The sequence below is a fragment of the Triturus cristatus genome, chromosome 2_2 (genome assembly GCF_964204655.1).
Source record: "Triturus cristatus chromosome 2_2, aTriCri1.1, whole genome shotgun sequence".
NCBI lineage: Eukaryota > Metazoa > Chordata > Amphibia > Caudata > Salamandridae > Triturus > Triturus cristatus.
This window is the reverse complement of record NC_140582.1, coordinates 202,306,467-202,329,397: the sequence shown is the minus strand read 5'-3', so window position 1 is coordinate 202,329,397 and position 22,931 is coordinate 202,306,467. Positions and strand designations below refer to the sequence as shown.

General features: G+C 47.8%; 1 protein-coding gene across 5 annotated transcripts in view; it reads left to right on the top strand.

Moving 5' to 3' along the window:
* LOC146862015 (broad substrate specificity ATP-binding cassette transporter ABCG2-like) overlaps positions 1–8,221 on the top strand; it is a 667,466-nt gene extending 659,245 nt beyond the window's left edge. For all 5 annotated transcript variants that reach the window (XM_085641173.1, XM_085641175.1, XM_085641174.1 and 2 more), the window contains one exon: positions 7,473–8,221. In XM_085641173.1, coding sequence (XP_085497299.1) covers positions 7,473–7,620 — 148 coding nt within the window. In that variant the 3' untranslated portion in view covers positions 7,621–8,221. The remainder of the gene's footprint in view (positions 1–7,472) is intronic.
* Positions 8,222–22,931: the final 14,710 nt, after the last annotated feature.

Sequence of the window (22,931 nt, the reverse complement as noted above, 5' to 3'; positions counted from 1 at the left end):
CCCTATTTTGAAAATGCGGGGCACTTTTTTAGCTGTCTCAATCAATAATTGAGGAAACTTGCTGCCCTGGACAAACCTGAACATGCATGACTACAGTAACTAGCATTGGCAAAGCCAATAGTTTCACCTAAGCAAGATCTATTGTCTTTGTCAATGTTTCATGCGGCACAGCATCACACACTTAAAGTAAAGAAAAGAATGTGCTATGACGCAGCCAAAATTGACCTTGTCATAATACTTTTTCCCCCCTTTTATGCCATGATGCCTAGCATATGCATTATATCTAAAAAAGCATTGACAAATCCAAATAAATCGTTGGTATGCAAGTGCCGTTTGGCTTTGATTAATGCTTTTTTTGGCGGACAGGAGGTTGGAGGGAAACTGGCTGTACCACACATACGCTTTTACCACACAAGGTAAGTGTAGTTAAGGTAACTATATATATATATATATATATATATATATATATACACACACACACACACACACACACACGCATACACACACACTCACACACACACACAGCAGGAGCAGGTGGGCAAGCAACACATAGGAGGTGCAGGCGCACATGGCCTTGGCTGTGGTGCCCAGAGGACCTTCATTGCCGCCCCAAGGAAAAAAATATTTGTGGAAACATTGCTTTAGGACTGCTATTTTAAATGTATTTGTAGGGGGCTTGTCTCATTTTTATTTTCCACTTGCAGTGTACTTGTCTTAATGTTTGTGTTTTTTTTCTTTCTATCTGACTGAGTAGTGGTATACAGATGCATGTCCCAGCTTATGCTTAACATTGTGTCTCCTTGCAGATGTTACTCTCTGACTCAGTCTTCAGCATTGTGCCAGTAGTGTAGCTGAGTGCGCCTCTAATTTTATTGCTATACCTTTGAGTCTGTGTGCATGTGAGCGGTGTTGTGTTGCTTACACCTATTCCTATGTCTTGTTCCAAGAGTGTCTCCCTGCCTGTGTCATAAAGTTTATGAGACAGTTGTGTTGTGCAAACAGTGCTTACAAGTGTGCCTCTGGTTATGATGATATCATTTTGTCATTTTGTATGTGGTGTATTTCAGTTATGTTTTTCAGTGTGTCTCTGAGTGGGTTCTAAGCTCACATGTCTCAGTTTGAGACAACGGTGCTCTGTAAATGCTATTTTTATTTAAGTATTTAGAGATGTTTTTGTTTTTTCCCCCCGATGTATGTATATACACTTTTTAGATCTCGGCTAGCGTGGCTGTGCACATGCGCAGCTCGCTCGGCAAGATTTATTGTCTATGAGGAGTTTCAGTAAAGGGCTTTAAGCCCCGCCCCTCATTTCCATTGTCCGGCATCACCGTTTATGCTAAACGGTGGCCAGCCATTGGAAATTAGGCGTTTCGGTTGCCTCCCTTTGGCTTCTTGGGACGGCCCACCCGGACTGGCTCGCCTGCATTACAGCTATCGTAAGCGATTTCTTATCTTTATGGGGCCATGTGTTTAAACACATGGCCCCATAAAGACAAGAGATCCCCATGCGCAGGCTGCATCCAGTCCTGATGGGTCTCCCAAAAGGAGACAGGGCGCCGCGTGTTTATTTTTGCATCGTGTTTTCGCTTTCACTGAAAGTGAAAGCACGATGCAAATATAAACAGCGCTATGGCGAGCGCTTGTTACACATGCCAATACCAAAGCAAACAGTCAGATAGAAGTCCAGTCACCGTATCGCAGAAATCTTCCCGTAGGGTTCAATTACACAGTACCTTGAGTGTAGGGTTTACATGCTCGGCGGTAAAAGCAGAAGGAATGTCAACATCATGCAGCACGTACGGAAATGCCAACCTCTGGCACATTACAAAGCATCTTGACGTGTAAAATGTCGACAAGTTATGAAATAAGCTGACCGGAGATAAAAATGAAAACCAGGCAGGTGATAGGAGAAGGCAGCAGATGCCAGCTTCTAAATGTCAGACATTTTAAACCTGGGGTGCTGGAAGGGGAAAGCAGCACACAGCCCTCGTGCGGAATAGGAGTTCCCAGCACCCACATTTGCCCTACCTTAAAATTCTGGCAATTACTGAAGGTCCGGTTTGATGGCCACCATAGTTGGAAGAGACGACGTGCTTTACATGTCCTGGACTGGCGAGGGATTGAGGGGCGGAGAATGTGCTGGCCCCGGGTCGGTCAGGTGGAGGCACCGAGCTTCGTCTCTGGGCCACTGCAGCATGTGATGGGGGTTCGAGTCACTCCTGCCTTGAGGCGCTTATGGGGGTTCGAGTCACTCCTGCCTCGAGGCGCCTATGGGGGTTTGAGTCACTCCCGCATGGAGGCGCCTATGGGGGTTCGAGTCACTTTTGCCTCGAGGCGCCAGCTCATCTCTCTGCCAAGCGACACAGCCTTTTCGTGGCCTAGGTATATCACTCGTCTCCAGAAGAAGGCCGCTGAGTTACTACCACTGAATATCTAGCACTCTTTAGTCAGATTCTGGGGACTGAAATACTTTTTCTCGGCCATGAGGCCATGTCGTGCGCAGTGGAGCAAAACACAAGGGCTGCCCAACAGGAGCTGCCTCCAGTTCCTAGTAAGAAAAGCTCATGCACATTTACTTTTTACTTTTTTAGAAGATTATGTGTCTGATGCTGCAATTTATTTGCTATATAAAAACAATGACACGCACCCTAAGAGCTATAGACCTCACAAGGGGTATGCTAAGCGCTCCATCAATAACCAATACAATACAATGCAGGCAACTTATTTAAAACACAGACCACCTTCTTTGCAGAAGCATATAAGAGGATTTTTCAGAAGCCAACAGTTCAATAAGTAAGTGCATACATTCAAGGTGATGAAATGTGAATAAACTGACATTTAAGGTATTTTTCTACAGTTAACTGATGCTCATTAACATCACCCTACGAATGCTCCACCTTTCAACGAGAAGCAGGGTTGTTTTTGATTTTGTACCTCCCCCCCTAGGGGCTGCTGCATGGCGTGTGCTACCCAAGCGTCTGCAGGAACACACTAGTTCCTTGTTCACTGGTACAGCAGGTTTAGTTAAATCGGATATTATTTCAAAAGAAAGAAGCTAGCATTAAACAAGCTAGGAAAACACGACGCACAACTGCTGCAATGTTTAAATCGCCACACATTGTGGTTATGTTGAAAGTCGTGCCTTGCTTAGTCTTTTTGACAATGTTTTTAGGTCCTTATGTTATGTACCCAAGCACGGGGAGAGGATGTAGCCTTAGGGCTAGAGCGGGCAACTTCGAAGATGGGGAACTGGGGCAACGCTCAAGATCCAGTAGTCCAGGGCTCCCTTTGACCTACATGGGCATCACATGGCAGGAGAAATTTCGGCGAGTATGGGACTACATGTTCAATTAAGAGGAGGTGTCCACTGTCTCTCTAGGATTACTGTATCTGTGCTAAGTTTTCAGGATAACTACTGGTAATGTAAATGAGTTCATTTCCACTCGCTATATGTAAATCTAGCCTGTATGTATTGTCTTATGTGTATATCTAGAAAATCAGGCCTGGATCTGATCGTCTTGAACCAGCAATGGACACCTTTGAAATGAGCCACTTAATTATTTTCCACAAAGAGGGTTTAAAATGGAGTATATTCTGATCCCCATGCTTTACAACCTTCATGGGATGGCATCATTGATGCTGTATTGAAGACACTAATTGATGTGCCCAGAACAGGGGGTAGGGGGTGGGGGCAGAGGTAGGAAGGTAGGTGAATATCAAAGTTCTCCTTTAAGTACTGCAACTTATAAAGCGTGAGCCTTGCTGGGCATCAACAGAGTTCTGTACACAGAGGCGAGTAGAGGCAGTTCAAGAACAAAACTTTTTGTCCGCAGGGAATCACAACGCGGTCGTTGATTCCGCATACCATTACTCCGCAAGTCGGAAGAACGACTTGCGGAGGGGGGGGGGGGTTGGATTTAAAATCCAACACCTTCCCTACTGTCCGCACAGACTGGAGTTGGAATAGTAAATTATACTATTCCAACATCCAGCGCCCCCCCTCCGCAAGTCGTCGTTCCGACTTGCGGAGTAATGGTATGCGGAATCACAACGTGGTCGTTGTAACGACCGCGTTGTGATTCCCTGCGGACAAAAAGACTGCGGGATAAGGAGGCATATTCTTCAAGACCACCAGTAGAGATTGGGATGCAGGGTTAGGATTTCTTTTCACAGTTCTGCCAAGGGGTGAGAAAAGCTGGTGGCTTCCTTATGAGTGAGGAGTTAGAGGTCGCTTGCAGAGTTTCAGCACAGTTCTGTGGTTTAGGAGTGAGGGAGTACACCTCATGTGTGGTGGGATGCTGTTAAACATCTTGCATGAGCAATTCGCATTGACATGTCGTTTGGCCTTTTGCATCCCTTAATTTAGAGTCTGGCAATGCTGCATCGTCACATGTTGTCCTGACATTCTGATACAAGCATTGAAAATGCAATAGGTCTCGCCTTTTATTAAGTTAAAGCCATTTGCTTTGCTAATGGTATTGTATAGCAAAGCAAATGGCTTTAATTTAATTAAAGGCGAGACCTATTGCATTTTTAATGCTTGTTTTTAAGATGCAGTTAAGTCATCAGTGATTCCACTGGTAAAATCATGGGTGATGACATCAATAGTTTCACTTATGATGTCATCAGTGATGGCATTTGAGATGTCATCGGCAGCTCGAGCGGGGGAGGACACAAGGAATGATTCAAGCAGTCATGTCAATAGTTATAAATACATTTACCTTTCTTCTTTTAGTAGGCTTCAACCAAAGTATACCTGTACCTGCAAGGGGGGAAAAAAACAATATGATAGCTCGATTGTATTATTTTGCTTCGATTAGCGCAGCCTCACTGTACTTTTGCTACAGTTGGAGCACTCTCTCAACTCCCCGATTGTGGCACGAATGCTGATATGGATGAGTGCGGTGTGTGCATAAGATGCAAACACTCCGTCTCACTGTTCTGTTGCTATCGTTAGAGCACTCCCTCAAACCATAATTGTGGCCTGAATGGTGATATGGGTAAGTGAGATGTGTGCGTAAACCTGGACCTCTGTTGGATACCCTCCACCAAATGTTATTGCTGCTGTTATTGGAGTGCCCCTTTAAAACTCTGATTGTGGATCTAGGTGCTGATATGAGTCGGGTGTGTGCGTAATCCAGGACTTGCATTGGACACTCTCTGCCTCGCTATACTTTTGCTGCCGTTGGAGTGCTCCCTTGGATGCCAGCTTGGGGCCCTCATGTTTTTTTCACAGGGGGAATCTCTTGGCTCGGCGCTGACTCATGAGCTTCAAGATGGCCGAACAAAGTCCTTATTCAGCCATGTATATATAATGTAAACAAATACAAAATGTGATTTACAGAAGATACTCAAGCGTTTAAACAGCACATATATGGAAAAGTGTTAACCCTTTAAATGCTGCCCAGCACCTTTTTCAAACGGACTATCTAACAAACTATCAAACGGATTTACACCAAATCAAAAAAAGCATGCTTTACGAGTAATGTTCTACTTTCATGCCAAGTTTGGTCTAAATCCGTTCAGCTGGTTTTTGCTCGTTTGTCAAAATTTCCGATCAGAGTTAAAATGGGAAAGAATACTCCTTTTCGTAACCTCCATTAAACTTTTTTCCCAATCTTCACGAAGTTTGACTGACTGAGCGAAATAGGTCTCGCATTTACAATAGAATGTTTTCTTTGGGAGGGCCGTAAATAGGGGTGGGCGGAATTTGCGTAATCGCGTTACGCAAATCTCCGCGAAACGGTAAAAAATCTCCGCGAACACGCAGAAATTCCGCGAACACGCGGAATTGCTTGTTCGCGATACTTTTTGCCTGTTCGCGATCGCTGTTTGCGTGCTCGGGGTGAAATATCTCGCGAACACGCATATTGAGAACGCGAACAAGCAAAAAATTTCGCGAAGTCGCGGAACGCAGATTTTTGGGCAATTTCGCGTTCTCCGCGGAACGCGAAATTACCCAAATTCCGCAAATTCCGCGAACGGAACGAAATTAACCGCCCAGGCCTAGCCGTAAAGAAGCATGGGTGAGCCATGAAGATGAATGTGTACGGACCAAAAACAAAATGTATTTAATTGATCTGATATTTTAGGTATTGGGATTATTTGACATTTTTAATACAATAATCAGAACCCGAAGAACCACATACTTTGCTTTCTTTGATGTGCTTCCGGCTGTGGGGGAAGGGGAGGGACACTGCTTGTGAACTCTTTAAGACTGCAGCATGCTCCTTGTCAAGTGCAGCTGCAGAAATGTTTCAGCTGCCATACAGAGCCACTTTACAGCTTTTCATGTTTAACCCCTTCGCTGCTGCGGACATTCCGCTGCAGCGCTGGGGGGGGGCAGGGGGGCAGCGCGGCGGGCCTGTGCTCATGACGGAGCCGCTCCGTCATGAGCCACAGTTGAGCTGTGCTCATGACGGAACGGTTCCGTCATGACTCCGCCCATTTGCGTTGTCCCCTCGCACAGGCGGGGAAACAGCGCCGCGCAGGCGGAGCGGCCGCCAACAGGATTGTCATGACGGAACGGTTCCGTCATGAGCAGGGAAGGGGTTAAAAAAAACTTTTGCAGCTTTTTACTTTGAAAAGCATTAAGTTTACAAATACGAAGCAATAAGCCCAGAATCCTAATCAGTTTTCAGGCTATCTATGCTGGTCATTTGTGCATCACAGCAGCTAATAAGCTCTGCTGACTTACCACCTCTCCCCAGGCCTGAAAGTATCCTATGTCAATGGTGTTAATCATTAAAATAATCGATAATGGAGATCCCACAGGGCCGCACCCCAGTGAAAAATTAAGGTGAGAAATGCTTGTTTTTCTGTTCTTAACGGCCTTGGGTGGGCCAGGGTATTCCTTGGGTGGGTCTGGCCCACCCTCTAGAACCGGGCCTGATTGCCACTGTAACTGACAATAGCTTAAACTCTGATAAATGCGAGACCTTTAGCATTCTAAATGCTTGTTGGTCTCCCACCACAAAATGCTGCGTAGGGTCAGCCCTCTTCAGTCACTGGATTCCCTTATGTACACTTACACAGAAAAAGGAGTCCTACTTTGTGCCGACGTCTACTTGCTCAATGTGTGTGTGTTCCGTTCCTTTGTTTTAAATCATTCTGGCTTTGCTTTCTTTTTTAACGTTTCTTGACTTTGGCCAAGCTCCTCGTGAATGGTATTAAGAGTGTATTAATGGAAAAATCGCTTAACCGGATTCATATAAGTGAACAGCACATCTGTTCAGGCAGTACGTATTTTAACATGCCAATGCTTGTTTGCAAAGATTTGAGTTCTGCTAGTTTCTACAGCTTAATATGCACTTAGCAGAACTGTATTTAACATGCGGTGATTTGTTTTCTGAACCCATACCCTCTGCTTGATCCGTATGTTAAATGCGGTTTAAAGGTGCCATACTTCCACAGTGCGCCACGAAGCGGGAACGGGTGTTATTTAACGCGCTTGTTTCTCTGTTGACTTCCAGATGCTCCGGAGAAGATTACTTAAATCAGCAGGGCATCGACTACAGCGCCTGGGGTCTGTGGCAGAACCATCTGGCCTTGGCTTGCATGACACTGATATTTCTCACAATCGCATATCTGAAGCTGCTCTTCATGAAGAAGCTAACTTAAGGCCGAGCACCGGACATGTTGTTTTGCAGCCCTATTGAAAGGCCTGCGCGTGCTTGTCAGTTGAGGCTGAATGCCAAGTGTGTGTTAGAAGTTTCTGCCTTACACCCAATTTCCGTTTTGTTGCATCATTGTGTTAATTGCCAAATCTGTGAAGATTAACAGAAAGAGGGACTACTCCCTCTTGATTTAAGAGTTTAAATCTCAGGGCACATTGCTATATGTGACTATGCAGCCTTATTTATATAAATAAATGCCTTAATCATTTTTTACAATTAAACCTCTCCTTGCACTTGACACCATGTATCAGTAGTTTTGAATAGCATATGTATGTTATAATGTTAAAGGCTAACAAAGCGCACCTGAAACACCTGGCAGAACATTAAGATGGTGCTTCTCACTAACCAAAAGCTTTGTGAAAATTGACTAATTTGAGATTTATTTTGTACTCGACCAGGATTCTGTGAACTAAAAAAGGATAGCGTCCGTGAGCTGTAGATACTGAATGAAGTAATATTTAATTTATATACCGTTTTTTTGTAACATTATTTCAGATGTATGAGATGTACAGATGTTTAACTTGAATATTAAAAAGTACATTCCAGATTTGCGCCCAGATTGTGTTTACATTTGGCGGATATGTGCCACCAGGCCTAAGGATCATGCCTACATCTGCTCTGTTTGCCAGAATGTTGCGTTTCATTTGAATTTTGCTGCGATTCACAGGTGGATTAGGAGCAAATCATGAGGGCCAAAGCATTCATGTTTTGAGTTTTTATCCTGGCTAGCAAGTTGTCAGATTCTGGATTGACACATAATATGGCCCTAAGGGCTGTCGGGTAAGCTGTCATGGAAAGTCAAGGGCTATGCTGGGGAATGGAGGTAGGGGCTTGATTTATCCTTAACATGTGTCTTGCCTCACTCTCTCCTTACCCTGCCCCAGTCAGACAGGTGGCTCTTTTGATACACTAGAGCTTTCATCCAGCGTTAACTGAAACCTCTGCTTATTTCTGTGTCAGGTTTCAAAAAATGATTCCAGGAACCGTACAAAAGTTGTGTTATTTCCACCAACACTTGTCCTTTCTATGTCACTCCACTGTTATGTCAGTATTGTGCCTGACCATTGGTCACGTTTTCTTCCCAGACAAGGAGGCTTATTTATGAGCCCTTGTGACACTTTCATGCCGCCGGTGCGTCACTTTTTTGTGTTGCACCGGTGGCATAAAAAATGTGGTCTGTTACACCCTATTTACAAAGTGACACATCTAGGCAGATGCATCAATTTGTAAAACCTTACGCCACATTATACCTGCTCCAGGTAGCATGTATGCAGGGTGGGCGTTCCCCCGCATAAAAGCCTTGTAGAAGTGGGACGCCATTGTGCCAAAGCGTGTAAGGGTGACGCAGTGCATATAGGATAGGCCTCCCCCATGCATTGCTGGGGTTGCGTCATGCTTGCGACACAGCTCCAGCAATGCGTGACTTTTGTGCTGACAGACACGTCAGGATTTCTGACATATCTGTCTTTCCTTTTGACATGCAGCGCCGTACATTAAATACGGCGCATCCATCGTGTCGCAAGGAGGGCTCGGTGAAAACTGTTGTATTGCTGTTTTGTCGCAGCAATGCAACAGTTTCCATACATGAGGCCCGAGATTTTTAGACTCAATGGTGGACCTTCATAATGATTTCTTGATTTTTCCCCTGGAAGCCCTGTGGGCAATTTCAGGGCGATTTCTGTATGTTGTGTGTATTGTAGCTTTTAAGTCTAGCTGCCTTGATTCTGTATTTGGCTATCCGAGTTTGCAGGACAGCAGTTCATTAGAGCGGCCATCTAGTGAAGAGAAAAAAGCAGTTCTCTTTTTCCAGTTCTACATCACTAATAATCACAAACAAAAAGCATTCTAGAATGTTTTTTTTTTACAAAGTTTTATATAGCATGAACTTGACCCGAAGGTATCGGGTATCAGGGCGCTTTACACGAGGACACGTTAATTTTTTTTAGGCACGGGGAGATTAAGTGATCTACCCAGAATCACAGGATGTTGCCCGTCCTCACCGATTCTCAAGATCCGGTTCCCCAGATTTGAGGTAGACCGCCCTAGCCATTATGCGAACTCCTCTACCCATGTTACTTTGTTTGATGATGTCTGCTGGGATTTTGAGACACATTATGACATCAATTACCACTTTGATCTTGTTGTCTGGAGGGTTAATGAATGTGTCCCAGGCTGGCTGAGAATCTCTGATGTGTTAGAGGCTGGGTGTCCCTGTACACCATCTGGTGGGACCTTATGATTAGTTGGGGTATCTGTAGGTGTTACCGGCTCAGGTATCTAATGACCAACTACAGTTTTCTGATTGTTTACAGAGCCTTAAGGTATCTTAGGGTATAATGAGGTACTTTGAGGACCACTTCCGGGAGTTTGAGTGTGCACTGGCAGTGTCTGAAAGCAGGCCAAAGTTTTTAGGACCTTTCTGATGGTCTCCATGTGCCTGCTAGGAAGTCTGAGGTCGTGCCAGGAATCTGTGATGACTGGGGGGTATGGAAGGGCCAGCAGATTGATGTCTTGATAGTAAACCTCTGGGTCACGTAGGATCAGATGTCAAGACTTGGAGTGCTATCTGCGAGTGACGTTGCCCATTTGGAGATGTCTGCACCTCTTTGATGACACACCGAGGGTATCTGAGGACTAGCTGTGGGGGTCTGAAGGGTAACGTATGAAGGTAAGCTAAACGTTCAATAGTTGGGTGATTGGCTAGGGTCTAATGCATTCTCCAGGTGACCCTGCTTTTCTCTCTCTTGCCTTCTTCCGAAGGTCTAGTGGTGCAAGCCTCCACGAGCAGATCTAAGCCCAACACCCTCTCGACCACTCTCCTCCAACAGGGACCTAAGGGGGTGGGAAATTTGGAAAACAAGTTTTTTCCTTTACCAGTCTAGCACTTTGATCAGTTACAGTCAACTGCTTGTTGGGACTCATGGCACAAGTCCTCCCTGGTGTGCCAGAAGATCTGTGACCTGTTGTTGCTCACGCGGTTTCAGGTGGTCGTAATGCAGGCAAGATAATAATTTGTTGTGGATTGGCCACCGATGATTCCATCAGACAGGCCATCAGCCCCAGAGTTTCTGATCTGAAAGAGACACGTTAGTGGTAGATTCCTTACCTTAGAATAATCCCCAGGCGTCAGACTGGATCTGGAAAGTTTTTTCGCTAGCAGTATCCCTGCGCGTCAGTAGGTGACGTCGTGCGGCACCGCGTCCGTCGCTGGCGTTGTATGCGCCGAGATGACGTCACGGAGACTACTTAGGCGCCACCCATGCGCGCTGATGTCAGTTCTTCCTTTTTCTGCTCCAGTAAGCGCAGATATGGTTAGAGCACGTACCTCAGTCACTTTTGACTATCTTTTTGAGACTTTTGTCTCTTGTCAGTTGCTACTCTGGTGCACGTAGGGATGCCTGGTTTTAAGTCTTGTGGGGCCTGCCGTCGCAATATGTCGGTGGCGGACCCCCACGACGTCTGTCTCTACTACCTGGAGAGCGACCACGACTCCCGGGCCTGCATGGACTGTTTGACCATGGCCCCGAAGGCCTTGCGGGAGCGGCGCCGGAAGCTGTTTGAGGTCCGGCACACTTCTCCACACCGTTCGTGGTCCAGGGACCGCTCCAGGGAACTCTCGCGGGGCCACCATCACCGCTCCTCGGGCTCCAAGTCTGCACCCTTGGATTCGGGTAAGTGACGGCACAAAAAGAATTAGAAGAAGCGTTGTCGCTCTCCGACGTCCCCCCGTCAATCTCCGGATGTTGACAAGGGAGACTGGGGTTCTGCCACTGCGGCTCCTTCGGAGCCCGGGAGTCCCGCGGCCTACCGCCTTACCCGGGTCTGTCGGCGTCTCCCGCTCAGGTGCAAGTATTTCTTGCCACCCTGGACCGCCTGTTTAGGCCTTGGGCTCCCGCCGGCGCGACCTCTGGCCCCGCAGTCCCGTGTCAGGATCCTGTCAGACCGCCACAGGATCCTGCGCTGCTAGCTCCGGCCACGGCACCACAAGGTCCTGTGCTGCCAGCTCCGGCCACAGCACCACCCTCTGCTCTGCCTCCGGCGCCGCTGTGGGTACCATTTGTCCCGCCCCTACCCCGGTTCTCAGACACTTTTGTCCCTACTTGGGATCCGCACTGGGACACAGCGCCGGTTCGGCCCGTCTGGCGCCGTTCTTGGCGCCATTTGTTCCTTCCCCAGTCCCTGCCCTGCCGCTGCAGCCGGTCCCGCATGTGGCAGAGGTGTAGGATGACTGGGAGGGGTCCAAGGACCCTCTTGCTTGCTCTGACCTGGGGCTTGCCTCTCCTCCGCCTACCATGGAGGAGGGCGCCTCGTACACGATGGTGCTTCGTCGGGCCGCTGAGGTCCTCCACCTTGATCTACCTACGGTGGCCCTGAAAACTAATCTCCTCACCGAGGTGCTCCAGACGGCGTCCACTTCGTCGGAGTCCCTTCTGCCATTTAACAACGCCCTCACTGACGTCTTGCTGGGTACTTGGCCGCGGCCAGCTACAGGGGCCCCTGTGGATAAGAATGTTGCCAGGCGTCATCACCCGGCGCCGGGTGACCCTGCCTTTCTGACCACTCATCCTACGCCCGAGAGTTTGGTCATCCAAGCTTCGACGTCCCAGAGTGCCTTTCCCACGGCTCTGCCGGATAAGGACTTTAAGAAGCTGGAGCAGTTCAGCAAACGGTTGTTCTCTTCGGCCAGCTTAGGGCTGAGGTCAGTGAACAACGCCTGCCTCTTGGGCCGCTATTCCCACGCGCTGTGGGATGCCGTTGCACAGGTGTTGCCTCAGTGTCCTGAGGAGGCCCAGGCTGTGCTGTCTCAAGCCGTTGCCGAGGGTAAGGATGCGGCTCGGTTCGCCATTCGCTGTGGTTTGGATACCGCGGACTCCCTAGATAGAGCCATTTCTACAACTGTGGTGCTTCGTCGCCACGCCTGGTTAAGGTCTACCGGGTTCTCGCCAGATGTACAAAGCTCGCTCATGGACATGCCCTTTGATGGCATGTCCACCAACCTCAGTGTTTTAACAGAAGTCTTAGCCACAGAAGCATCTGTTACAATAATGGGCGATGTGAATTTTCATTTAGAACAGCTAGAGGATAGGGACACCGTTGCCCTCATTTCGGACCTAGAAATCATGGGTCTCAAACAACTAGTTACTGCCCCCACTCACAAAGCAGGACATACGCTAGATGGTATCTTCTCCAACGCAGAGAGCCTACATATATCACACATCTCGCCTATGCCTTGGACGGATCATTATGCCATTTTCAGCAGTTTAAAAATTAAGGAAGCAGCGAAGAATAACATTGTACCTTCTATAACATCCTCCTTCAAGGTCTGGAAGAGTCTAGACCGGAATAAACTTGTAGCATTACTAGAAGAAACCCACCCTATCTTATCTGCTGATCCTATCATCGCTACCAGCCAATTTCATGACTGGTTTAGCGAGGCCTCAAATCATCTGGTACCGACTAAACGTTACTCCAGGAACAGAAGCACTCCTACCGCTCCGTGGTTCACCGAAGAACTAAGAGTCTTAAAACAGATAAGCAGGAACAAGGAAAGGCAATGGCGCAGAAGCTATGACTCTAAAAGTAAAACTATCTACAAAGAATCCCTGGCCACTTATAAATCCACGATTGTGGCTACCAAAAAAATATACTTCTGCGAGCAAATCGTAACATCCAAAAATTCTAGCAGACAACTGTTTACCATTACACGAACTTTGACTGGTAATGCGCCAGACCTACACCCACCCCCGTCCCAACCACTCTGTGACGCACTGTCAGAATTTTTTTACTCTAAGGTTAATAACATCTACCAAGCCTTTTCCTCTCAAAATCACATCAGCAAGGCTCCCCCTGCTCACACCAGATCCATTAGCTCCTTGACTAGCTTTAGGACCCTTTCCACGGATCAAATAATCACCATCATGAAATCTATTAAATCAGGTTCGGCCCTGGATCCCTGCCCCCCGGCAGTTTTTTCTATGGCGATGGACATTACCGCTCCGGCCATTACTCAGGTCTGCAATACTATACTGACCTCTGGGATCTACCCTAACTGCCTTAAAAACACGCTGATCAAACCTCTATTAAAAAAAAACCAGTCTGGACACTGAAGAACTCAAAAATTATAGGCCCATAGCTAGTCTTCCCTTCCTAGCTAAAGTGGCAGAAAAGGCGATGAATCAGCAGCTCTCAGAATACCTAGAAACAAACCTGCTCTTGGATGACACACAGTACGGTTTTCGTAAATTCCACGGCACTGAAACAGCCCTTCTCAAGGCAGCGGATGATATTAGAACCACCCGTGATCAGGGCATGACAGCGCTGCTTGTACTGTTGGACCTCTCGACGGCTTTTGATACGGTCGACCACAAGATCCTGGTCGACCGTATCGGGAAGAAGGGCATTGACCATCTAGCCAGAGAGTTGATGGCGTCTTTTCTTGCCGACAGAACTCGGGTGGTCACCCTGGGACCATATCAGTCAGCTAAGCTGTCGCTCCCGTGTGGGGTTCCCCAAGGCTCATCCCTGAGTCCGACGCTATTTAATATCTATGTTTCGGACCTTGCAAGTATAATAAAGGCATCTGGGATGAGCCTAACCTCTTATGCTGATGATACACAACTCGTATTGGCTATTAAGCATAAAGGAACGGAAGTGGCAGAACGCTTTCAAAATACCATGAGTCAGATAGGAGAGTGGATGGCAGGGAACTGCCTAAAGCTCAACTCCGATAAAACGGAGGTGGTCATTTTTGGACCCCTCTCTCCGAGCTGGCCTGCTCTTTGGTGGCCCCCCGAGTTCGGTACTCCACCCAATCCGACCTCCAAGGTTAGGAACCTGGGAATTATTTTTGATGATCATCTAAACTTTATGGCACACGCCAATAAAGTAGCAGCTACCGCTCATTACAAGTTAAAGATGATAAGGAAAATTATGCCAGTTCTTCCCGATGTAGCTGCCAAAACTCTGGTAACCTCCTTGGTCCTTCCCTCTTTGGACTACTGCAACTCGCTTTTTCTTAATGGTCAAACCAGAGTTATAAAAAAACTACAAACCATTCAGAACGCGGCAGCACGCCTCCTGACAAGATCACCCAAGTTTTCACCCATTTCGGACACCATCAAGACACTCCACTGGTTGACGATCAAGAATAGGATCATTTTCAAATCTCTTTGTATACTTTATAAAACCCTACACGACCAAGGTCCACGTCCTCTCAAGGACCAACTTAAATTCTATAGACCAACCAGACAACTCAGATCCTCGAGTCTTAATAATCTAATGGTCCCACGCTCTAAAACTGTCTCATGGGGTGACCGCCGCTTTACGGTAGCAGCTCCCAAGATCTGGAATATGCTTCCTCAGCATATCAGATCAAGTAAATCATTATTGCAGTTTCGCAAGAGCCTGAAAACTTGGTTGTTTAACCAGTAATTCCCCGGGTCCTTCTCATTGCTGTGGAGAGTCAGTCGTTCAGTCTAGCGCCGAGACGCCTACGGGTATTCGTTCGCGCTTTATAAATGCCAAAAATAAATAAATAAATGGCACCCGCCTTTTTTGGCGATAAGGCCGACAGTGCGCTGGAGCGTTTTAAGGACTCGAGGGCTACGGCTAAGTCCTTAGGTCTTTCAACGAAAAGCCCAGCTGCTCCTGGTTTTCGTTCCTTTCGTGGCAACGGCAGGGGCACCCAGGCACGTTCCTTCAGCAAGCCTGTGCAAAACCAACCGCAGCGCGGCTGCTGACGCGACTTCCGTAGGGGCAGATCTGGGAATCCGCGTGGGGGTCAGTCCACCTCCGCCCCCACTGCTTCTGCCTCCAAACCTTCCTAATCCGAGCTTTGTGGAGCACCCCACGCCAGTGGGTGGCAGGATCCGCCATCACCTCCCCCACTGGCACGCTGTCACATCGGACACGTGGGTGCTGCAGATCATCCGCAAGGGTTACTCCCTTCGCTTTCAGTCCACCCCTCCAGCCATGCCACCTCAGTACCTCTGCATGTCGGGGGAACACTTGGTGACTCTCCAGCAGGAAGTTACGACCCTCTTGGCCAAGGGGGCCATCGAGTGCGTTCCGGGGCCGGACGTAGGGAGTGGTTGTTATTCCCACTACTTTCTGGTCCCCAAGAAGGACAAAGGGGGTCTGCGTCCCATCTTGGACCTCTGGAACATCAGCCGCTTCCTCTGGAAGGAGAAGTTCAAAATGCTGACTCTGGCTCAGGTCTTGGCTGCCCTCGACCCTGGAGACTGGATGATAGCGTTGGACTTGCAGGACGCATATTTTCACATCCCCGTACTGCCGGCCCATCGGCATTACCTGCGGTTCACGGTAGGCCACGGGCATTTTCAATTTGCCGTGCACCCCTTCAGCCTTACCAGCGCCCCTCGGGTGTTCACGAAAGTGATGGCAGTGGTCGCAGCTCATCTGCGCAGGTTAGGGGTGTCAGTCTTCTCCTACCTCGATTACTGCTTGTTGAAGGCAGGCTCGCCCCAGGAAGTCGTCTCCCACCTTCAGACTACGGCCGACCTCCTGCATTTGCTGGGGTTCTCCATCAATGTGCGGGGTCGCACCTGAGTCCCTCTCAGAAGCTCCCCTTCATAGGAACAGTTCTGGATTCAACGCGGTTTCGGGTTTATCCTCCCGAGTAGCGAGTCCGGAATATTCAGGCTATGATTCCGATCTTTCAGCCTCTATCCCGGGTTTCAGTCAGGATGACCCTCCAGCTTCTGGGCCTGATGGCCTTCTGCATCTTGCTGGTGCGCCATGCCAGATGGCATATGCGGGCTCTGCAGTGGGACCTGAAGTTCCAGTGGGCGCAGCATCAGGGCAACCTGTCCGATCATGTCCAGATCTCGGAGGGCACTGCACGACAGTTGCAGTGGTGGCTCACGAATCACGATTGGGTCGATGGCAGATCCCTCTCCCTTCCCCAACTGGAGCGGAGATCAGAGGACTCTGGTCTCCGGCGGAGTCCTGGCTCCATATCAACCTTTTGGAGCTGCGGGCGATCCGACTTGCACTGAAGGCATTCCTTCCCTCTGTCCGGGGAAGTGTGGTGCAGGTGTTCACGGACAACAACACCGCCATGTGGTATTGCAACAAACAGGGCGGGGTGGGGTCCTGGACCCTGTCAGGAGGCTCTGCGCCTCTAGACATGGCTGGAACTTCAAGGCATTACCTTGGTGGTTCAACACCTGGCAGGTTCTCTGAGCGCCAGGCCGTCAAATTCAGCCACCGGTGCTTGATGGATCACAAATGGCGTCTGCACTCAGACGTGGCACAAGATCTCTTTCTGCAGTGTGGAGAGCCTTGGTTAGATCTATTCACCACCGAAGAGAACGCACAATGTCATCAGTCCTGCGCGTTGGAATTTTCAAGGTGGCACTCACTCTGCGACGCTTTTCGTCGCTAGTGGAGTTGCGGTCTGTTGTCCGCCTTTCCACCTATACCACTTCTGCCGAGAGTGCTGAAGAAGATTTAGCGCGACCGGGCCCAAGTCATCCTTGTGGCTCCGGATTGGGCACGAAGATACTGGTATCCTGAGCTACTCAGCATGGCAATCGATCCCCCGATCTGTCTGCGTCTTCGGGTGGATCTTCTGTCGCAGCAGCAGGGGACGGTCCTCCACCCGAACCTTTCCAGTCTCCACCTCCATGCGTGGAGATTGAGCGGCGACAGTTGACAGCTTTTGATCTTCCTCCTGAAGTCTGTGATGTCATTCTGGCAGTCAGGGGTCTGTCCACTAAGACGGTGTACGCCTGCCGGTGGACCAAGTTTGTGGCGTGGTGCACAGCTAAGGCTGTGGATCCCCTCTCTGCCCCTCTTTCCGTAGTCCTTCTGTTCCTCCTTTCTTTGGCCCAGCAGGGCTGTGCTCTGGGCACTATCAAAGGTTATCTTTCGGCCATCTCCACCTTTTTACGGCTTCCAGATCAGCCTTCTCTTTTTAAGTCCCCGGTTGATAACCGTTTCCTAAAAGGCATTACGCACACGTTTCCTCCCGTTGCTTTCATAATGCCTCAAGGGGACTTGAAAACTTGTCTTGACATATCTGATGTGCGCTCCCTTCGAGCCCCTTCAATCCTGTCCTTTGCGTCTTCTCACTCTCAAGACGGCTTTCCTGGTAGCTATCACCTCTGCCAGAAGAGTGAGTGAGCTCCAGGCTCTTACTTCCAATCCTCCTTTCCATTCTGTTCATCCGGACAATGTGGTTTTAAGGTCCCGTCCTTCTTTCTTGCCAAAGGTTGTCGTGCCCTTCCACATCGGGCAGACCATCACTTTGCCTACCTTCTTCCTGCCTCCGCATCCTTCCAAAGTGTAAGAGAGGGTCCACCGTTTGGACCCAAATCGTGCGCTCTCGTTCTATCTGAAGCGCACATAACAGTTTCGGGTGGATGACCAGCTCTTTGTTGGCTATGTGGGCGCCAAAATAGGTCGGGCCGTGCATAAACAAACCATCTCTCGGTGGGTCTTTCTGTGCATCAAAGCATGTTACTCGTTGGCTAAGAAGGAGCCTCCGGTGGGTCTGCGTGCCCATTCTACCAGGGCGACGGCAGCCACTACTGCCTTGGGACGCGGCGTTCCCTTGCAGGACATTTGTCAGGCAGCTATGTGGGTCTCGCTGCACACATTCACCAAGCATTACTGCCTTGACAGTCAAGTCCGGAGAGACGGCTACTTTGGCCGTTCTGTTCTCCGTGACTTTCTGGTGTGATCTTTGTTCGCAGACCCTCCACCGAGGTTGGTATTGCTGGGGTATCTATTCTAAGTTAAGGAATCTATCACTAACGTGTCTCTTTCCGATGCACAAGTTACTACTTGTGTAATGATATATCTGTAAGAGACATTAGTTAGTGATTGATTCCTTACCGCCCCACCCATCCTCCCCGTTCTGCGAACAGATTTCTAGGGTTAAGCTCATCCCCTTTCAGGGCCCTAGTTTCATGGCACCTGTGGTCAGTTTCTTGCATGGCTCTGCGTTCCTGGCGCGGAGAGTCATGTACAGAACGGACGTCAGCGCGCATGGGTGCCGCCTAAGTAGTCTCCGTGACGTCATCTCGGCGCATACGACTCCAGCGACAGACGCGGAGCCGCACAACGCCACCTACTGATGCGCAGGGGTACTGCTAGCGAAAAAGTTTCCGGATCCAGTCTGACGCCTGGGGATTATTCTAAGGTAAGGAATCTATCACTAACTAATGTCTCTTACAGATATATCGTTACACAAGTAGTAACTTGTGCTTCACTGCCGTGCGTGGCTTCGTCTGATTGGACTCTCAGGTGATGTTCAGCCTCCCTGATAGGCATGCTCTTCGATTGGACTGGCCTGTTAGGGGAAAAGGCTAATTACGCACTAGAGCATATTAAAGAGAACAGAGCGGTTGCACACACTCTCTGGGCCTGTCTTCCCCACCTCGCTAAGAGCAACAGTTCCACCACTCTTTTTGCGGATTTGGTAGCGGTGTCCTCTACCGCCAGCCTGTCCAACCTCCACAGGGAATCCAGCAGTTTTGCAATTGAGGACGTGGTGCCGCCACCCCTGTGGCTACAGCCATTGGGACACTCAGTCTACCCCTACCCCTGCAGCCCCACCTTCCAAACTTCTCTAGCATGCCCCTACAGGAGCACAGCCATCTGGAAGGAGAGAGAATCCACTGATTCTTCTTGAATTGGCAGGCAATGACATCGAACAGGTGGGTCCTAAAGATTTTTCACAGTGGATACGCCTTACCCATCCTCTCTTCCCTGCTGCCCTCCTGCCATCCTCCAAGCTACTGACAGGGGACTGCCATTTTGTGGCAGGAAGTGTAAGTCTTTTTGGCCAGAGGGGAGGAGAGGGTGCCAGCACCAGAAGTAGGATGTAGTTGTTATTGCTGCTACTTTCTGATGCCCAAGAAGAGCGGAGGCCTTCAGCCTATTCTAGACCTGCACCTTCTTCAAGGAGGAGAAATTAAAGATGCTCACCCAGGCCTCGACCCTGGAGACTGAGTGCTGGTATTGGACCTGCAGGACGCTTAGTTCCATATACCTATGATGCTGGCCAATCAACACTACCTGCAGTTGATGGTGGGACAGGAGCATTTTCATGTCCCTCTGTTTCCCTTTGATCTCTCCAGTGCCCCTTGGGTAGTCATGAAAGTGAAGGTGGTGGTGACAGCACATCTTAGGTGGTCAGAAATGCCTGTCTTCTCCTACCTTGATGACTGACTGTTGAAGGTGGGCTCGTCCCAAGCAAACTGTCAACCACCTCCAGACCACAGCAAACCTCCTGTCATCTTTGGGGTTCACTATCGGCATGCCAAAGTCACACCTTCTCAGGCTCTTCTCTTCATCTGAGCTATTTTGGTCACAGTTTAGTTTTACGCTTTCGCCGGAGAAAAAGTCCAGGACATTCAGGCTATGATTCCGATCTTTCAGTCTCTGTCCTGTATTTCAGTGAGGTCAACCCTGAGGCTGGTGGGACTCATGACCTCCTCGATCCTGATGGTCGGGCACGCCAGGTGGCATATGTGGTGATCTGATGCCCCAGTGGGCCCCACATTAAGGGGACCTCTCCGACTACTTTCACATTTTGGCAGAGAATGCGAAAGACTTGCAGTTGTGGTTGCTGGACTGCCATTAGCCCAGCGGCAGACGCCTCTCCCTTCCCCACACAGACCTGACAGTGGTGACCGATGCATTGCTTCTGGGTTGGGGTATCCAATAGGAATAGGTGAAGATCAGAAGCCTCTGGTGTTCCGGCGGAGTCCCGGTTACACATCAACCTTCTGGAGCTGAGGGCCGTCAGCTTGAAACTGAAAGCCTTCCCCCTGTCCATCAAGTGGAGGCTGGTTCAGGTGCTCACGGACAACACCGCTATGTGGAATTGCAACAAAAAAGGCGGGTGGGGTCTCGGACCTTATGCCAGGAAGCACTTGCCGCTGGAACTGGCTGGATCATCAGTTCATTTTCCTGGTGGCAAACCACCAGGCGGGCTCTTTGAACGTCGGGGCGGATAAACTCAGCCATTGGTGCCTAGCGGATTACGAGTGGCAATTACACCTGGAGGCAATGCACGGTCTCATCTATGAATGGGTTTTGCCCTGGGTTGCTTGCATTCCGGTTCATATGTGGCAGGGGTAAGAATTAAGTGCTAATGCAGAGGACCAGCAAACAAAGGTACGCATTAAGCAATGTTCCTAATGTATTTGTTGCCACAAGGGCACTTGATTACATATATGTTACCTAATTAAATTGTTTATAAAGAACTGACTTTCAAATTCCTGGATTTTCACTTTACCATTTTCAGACCTTTTTGGTGTACTTAGTGCAACTTTGTATATTTGAAACTGACCACTATGAAATAAACCATTTTGTATTAGTGGGAGCCATGTTCTTTCAATTAATGAAGGAGTTTCATAATAAGTTCTGTTTAACTAGTCTTTATGACTACGAACAGGCCCATCTACGACTACGAACAGTAGTCCTGAGTTCCACTCGAGGCAGACACGTCTCCAAACAAGCTGTACTAATCAATAGGTATAAAAATGTGGATGCATGGAGCTCTAGGAAGTCATCTCCTTACATGTGAGCAGAGATTAGCTCAGATCAACATAGTCCCAATGTCGGAATTTAAGTAGCATACACCAAAACCATTACCAACAGCTTTACAAAAAGTCAGGTGTCTAGAAACAGGGAATGTGAAATAGCATTTGAGTAGAAAATGTTTTTCGTTCTTTTACAAAGTATGCAGGTATCTGATAGTGCCAATGGCATAAGGGAGTCCCTTCATTCGAATATATCCACAAAACCCAGGTATGTGATTTTGCATTTGTGTCCCCTGACTTTAATGGTCATTACAATACTCCTATTCAACAATCTGTTCCATTTTCCATATGCAGCTAAATGAATGTCACTCTCTATTACCACATTTCACATAACAATGTCAGATTCTGTAGCATGGGTACTCAAACACATTTTCTCAGGGGCCACAAAGTACGGTTTGTGGTGTGCCCGATGGCCGCACTGATGCCAGCAGGGTGGAGGGAGAGGGTCTGGGTGGGTCATGGATTGTGTAAGGAGGTTCAAAAACATGTTCCATAAACAGACTAGCATTTATTTGCTGGTTAATAAAGGCTTGCCCATTTATTTAACATCTTTTTCTAAATATTAGTACTAGCAAATAAACTGCATCTGGTGCTGCTGTTCACCAAGGGGGCTGCATTTGAAGGTCAAGAGGGCCGCACGCGGCTCCCGGGCCGTACTTTCAGTATCACTGTTCTGTAGGAAGCCAATAAAAAACTCTGGTTCATTTTGGGCATCCACTGCAGCTAAAGTCAGCATGTATTCACTGTGGGCTGTATTAAGAGTCCTCGCAGGGGTGCAGTCCTGGCGGTCTTCCGAGTGCTCCATTATGACCAGGGCAGTGGGCTGCCATGGGATCACCGCAACCGCCAGGGATCAGCGATCCCTGGCTGTATTGAAGCCGCAATATGCTTGACAAGTCCACTATGTCCCCGCAAAGCATTTTAAGAGTTTCCTCACCGCCACCCTTTTCATGGCCGTGTGACCCCAGGAAAAGTTTGGTGGTGAGGAAACCAAGGGGACCCTACAGGGCTCCCTTGTGCCTCAAAACCATGTGGATGCACACAGGTGGGCTATCACCGCATGGTAAAATACAGGGAAAATAAAATGTTATTTAATTTGAAAATAAATATTAAAAATAATTATTTTAAATAATAATGTAAGATATTTTTATTATATTCATTTAAAATGCTGAACAAAATGAAGAAAAATTCTACTGTACTAGTAAAATAATTCTGAAATACTTCTTTAAATAATAGAAATATATTAAATTAAATTAAAATAGTTTTTCTGAAGTTTAAGTTAATAATTAATCCCAAGATTATGGAAAGTTATTATTGTGTATTTATAATTAAAAAGTCATTAAAATGAATATACTTATATTTTAATGAACCTTATTCTTACATTACTTTTAAATTTCTAAATTGGGTATTAAAATTAAATAATAAATATATACTATTTTCATATTTTTAACATTAAATGAAATGTATTTTTATTTTAACTAGTTTAACTACTTTAATTTTATTTAACATTATTTCCTATTGTATTTTATTTTAAATCCCTACTTTCATTGTTTACTATAAGAGGGTGTTGCAGTACCGGTGGTTGATCATGTGTGAAGCTGGGCTCGGGACTAATCTGTTTAAAGAGTAATTTACACTTTACTTTTGCGAATAAGAAAAAAATAGAAAACTTACTGAA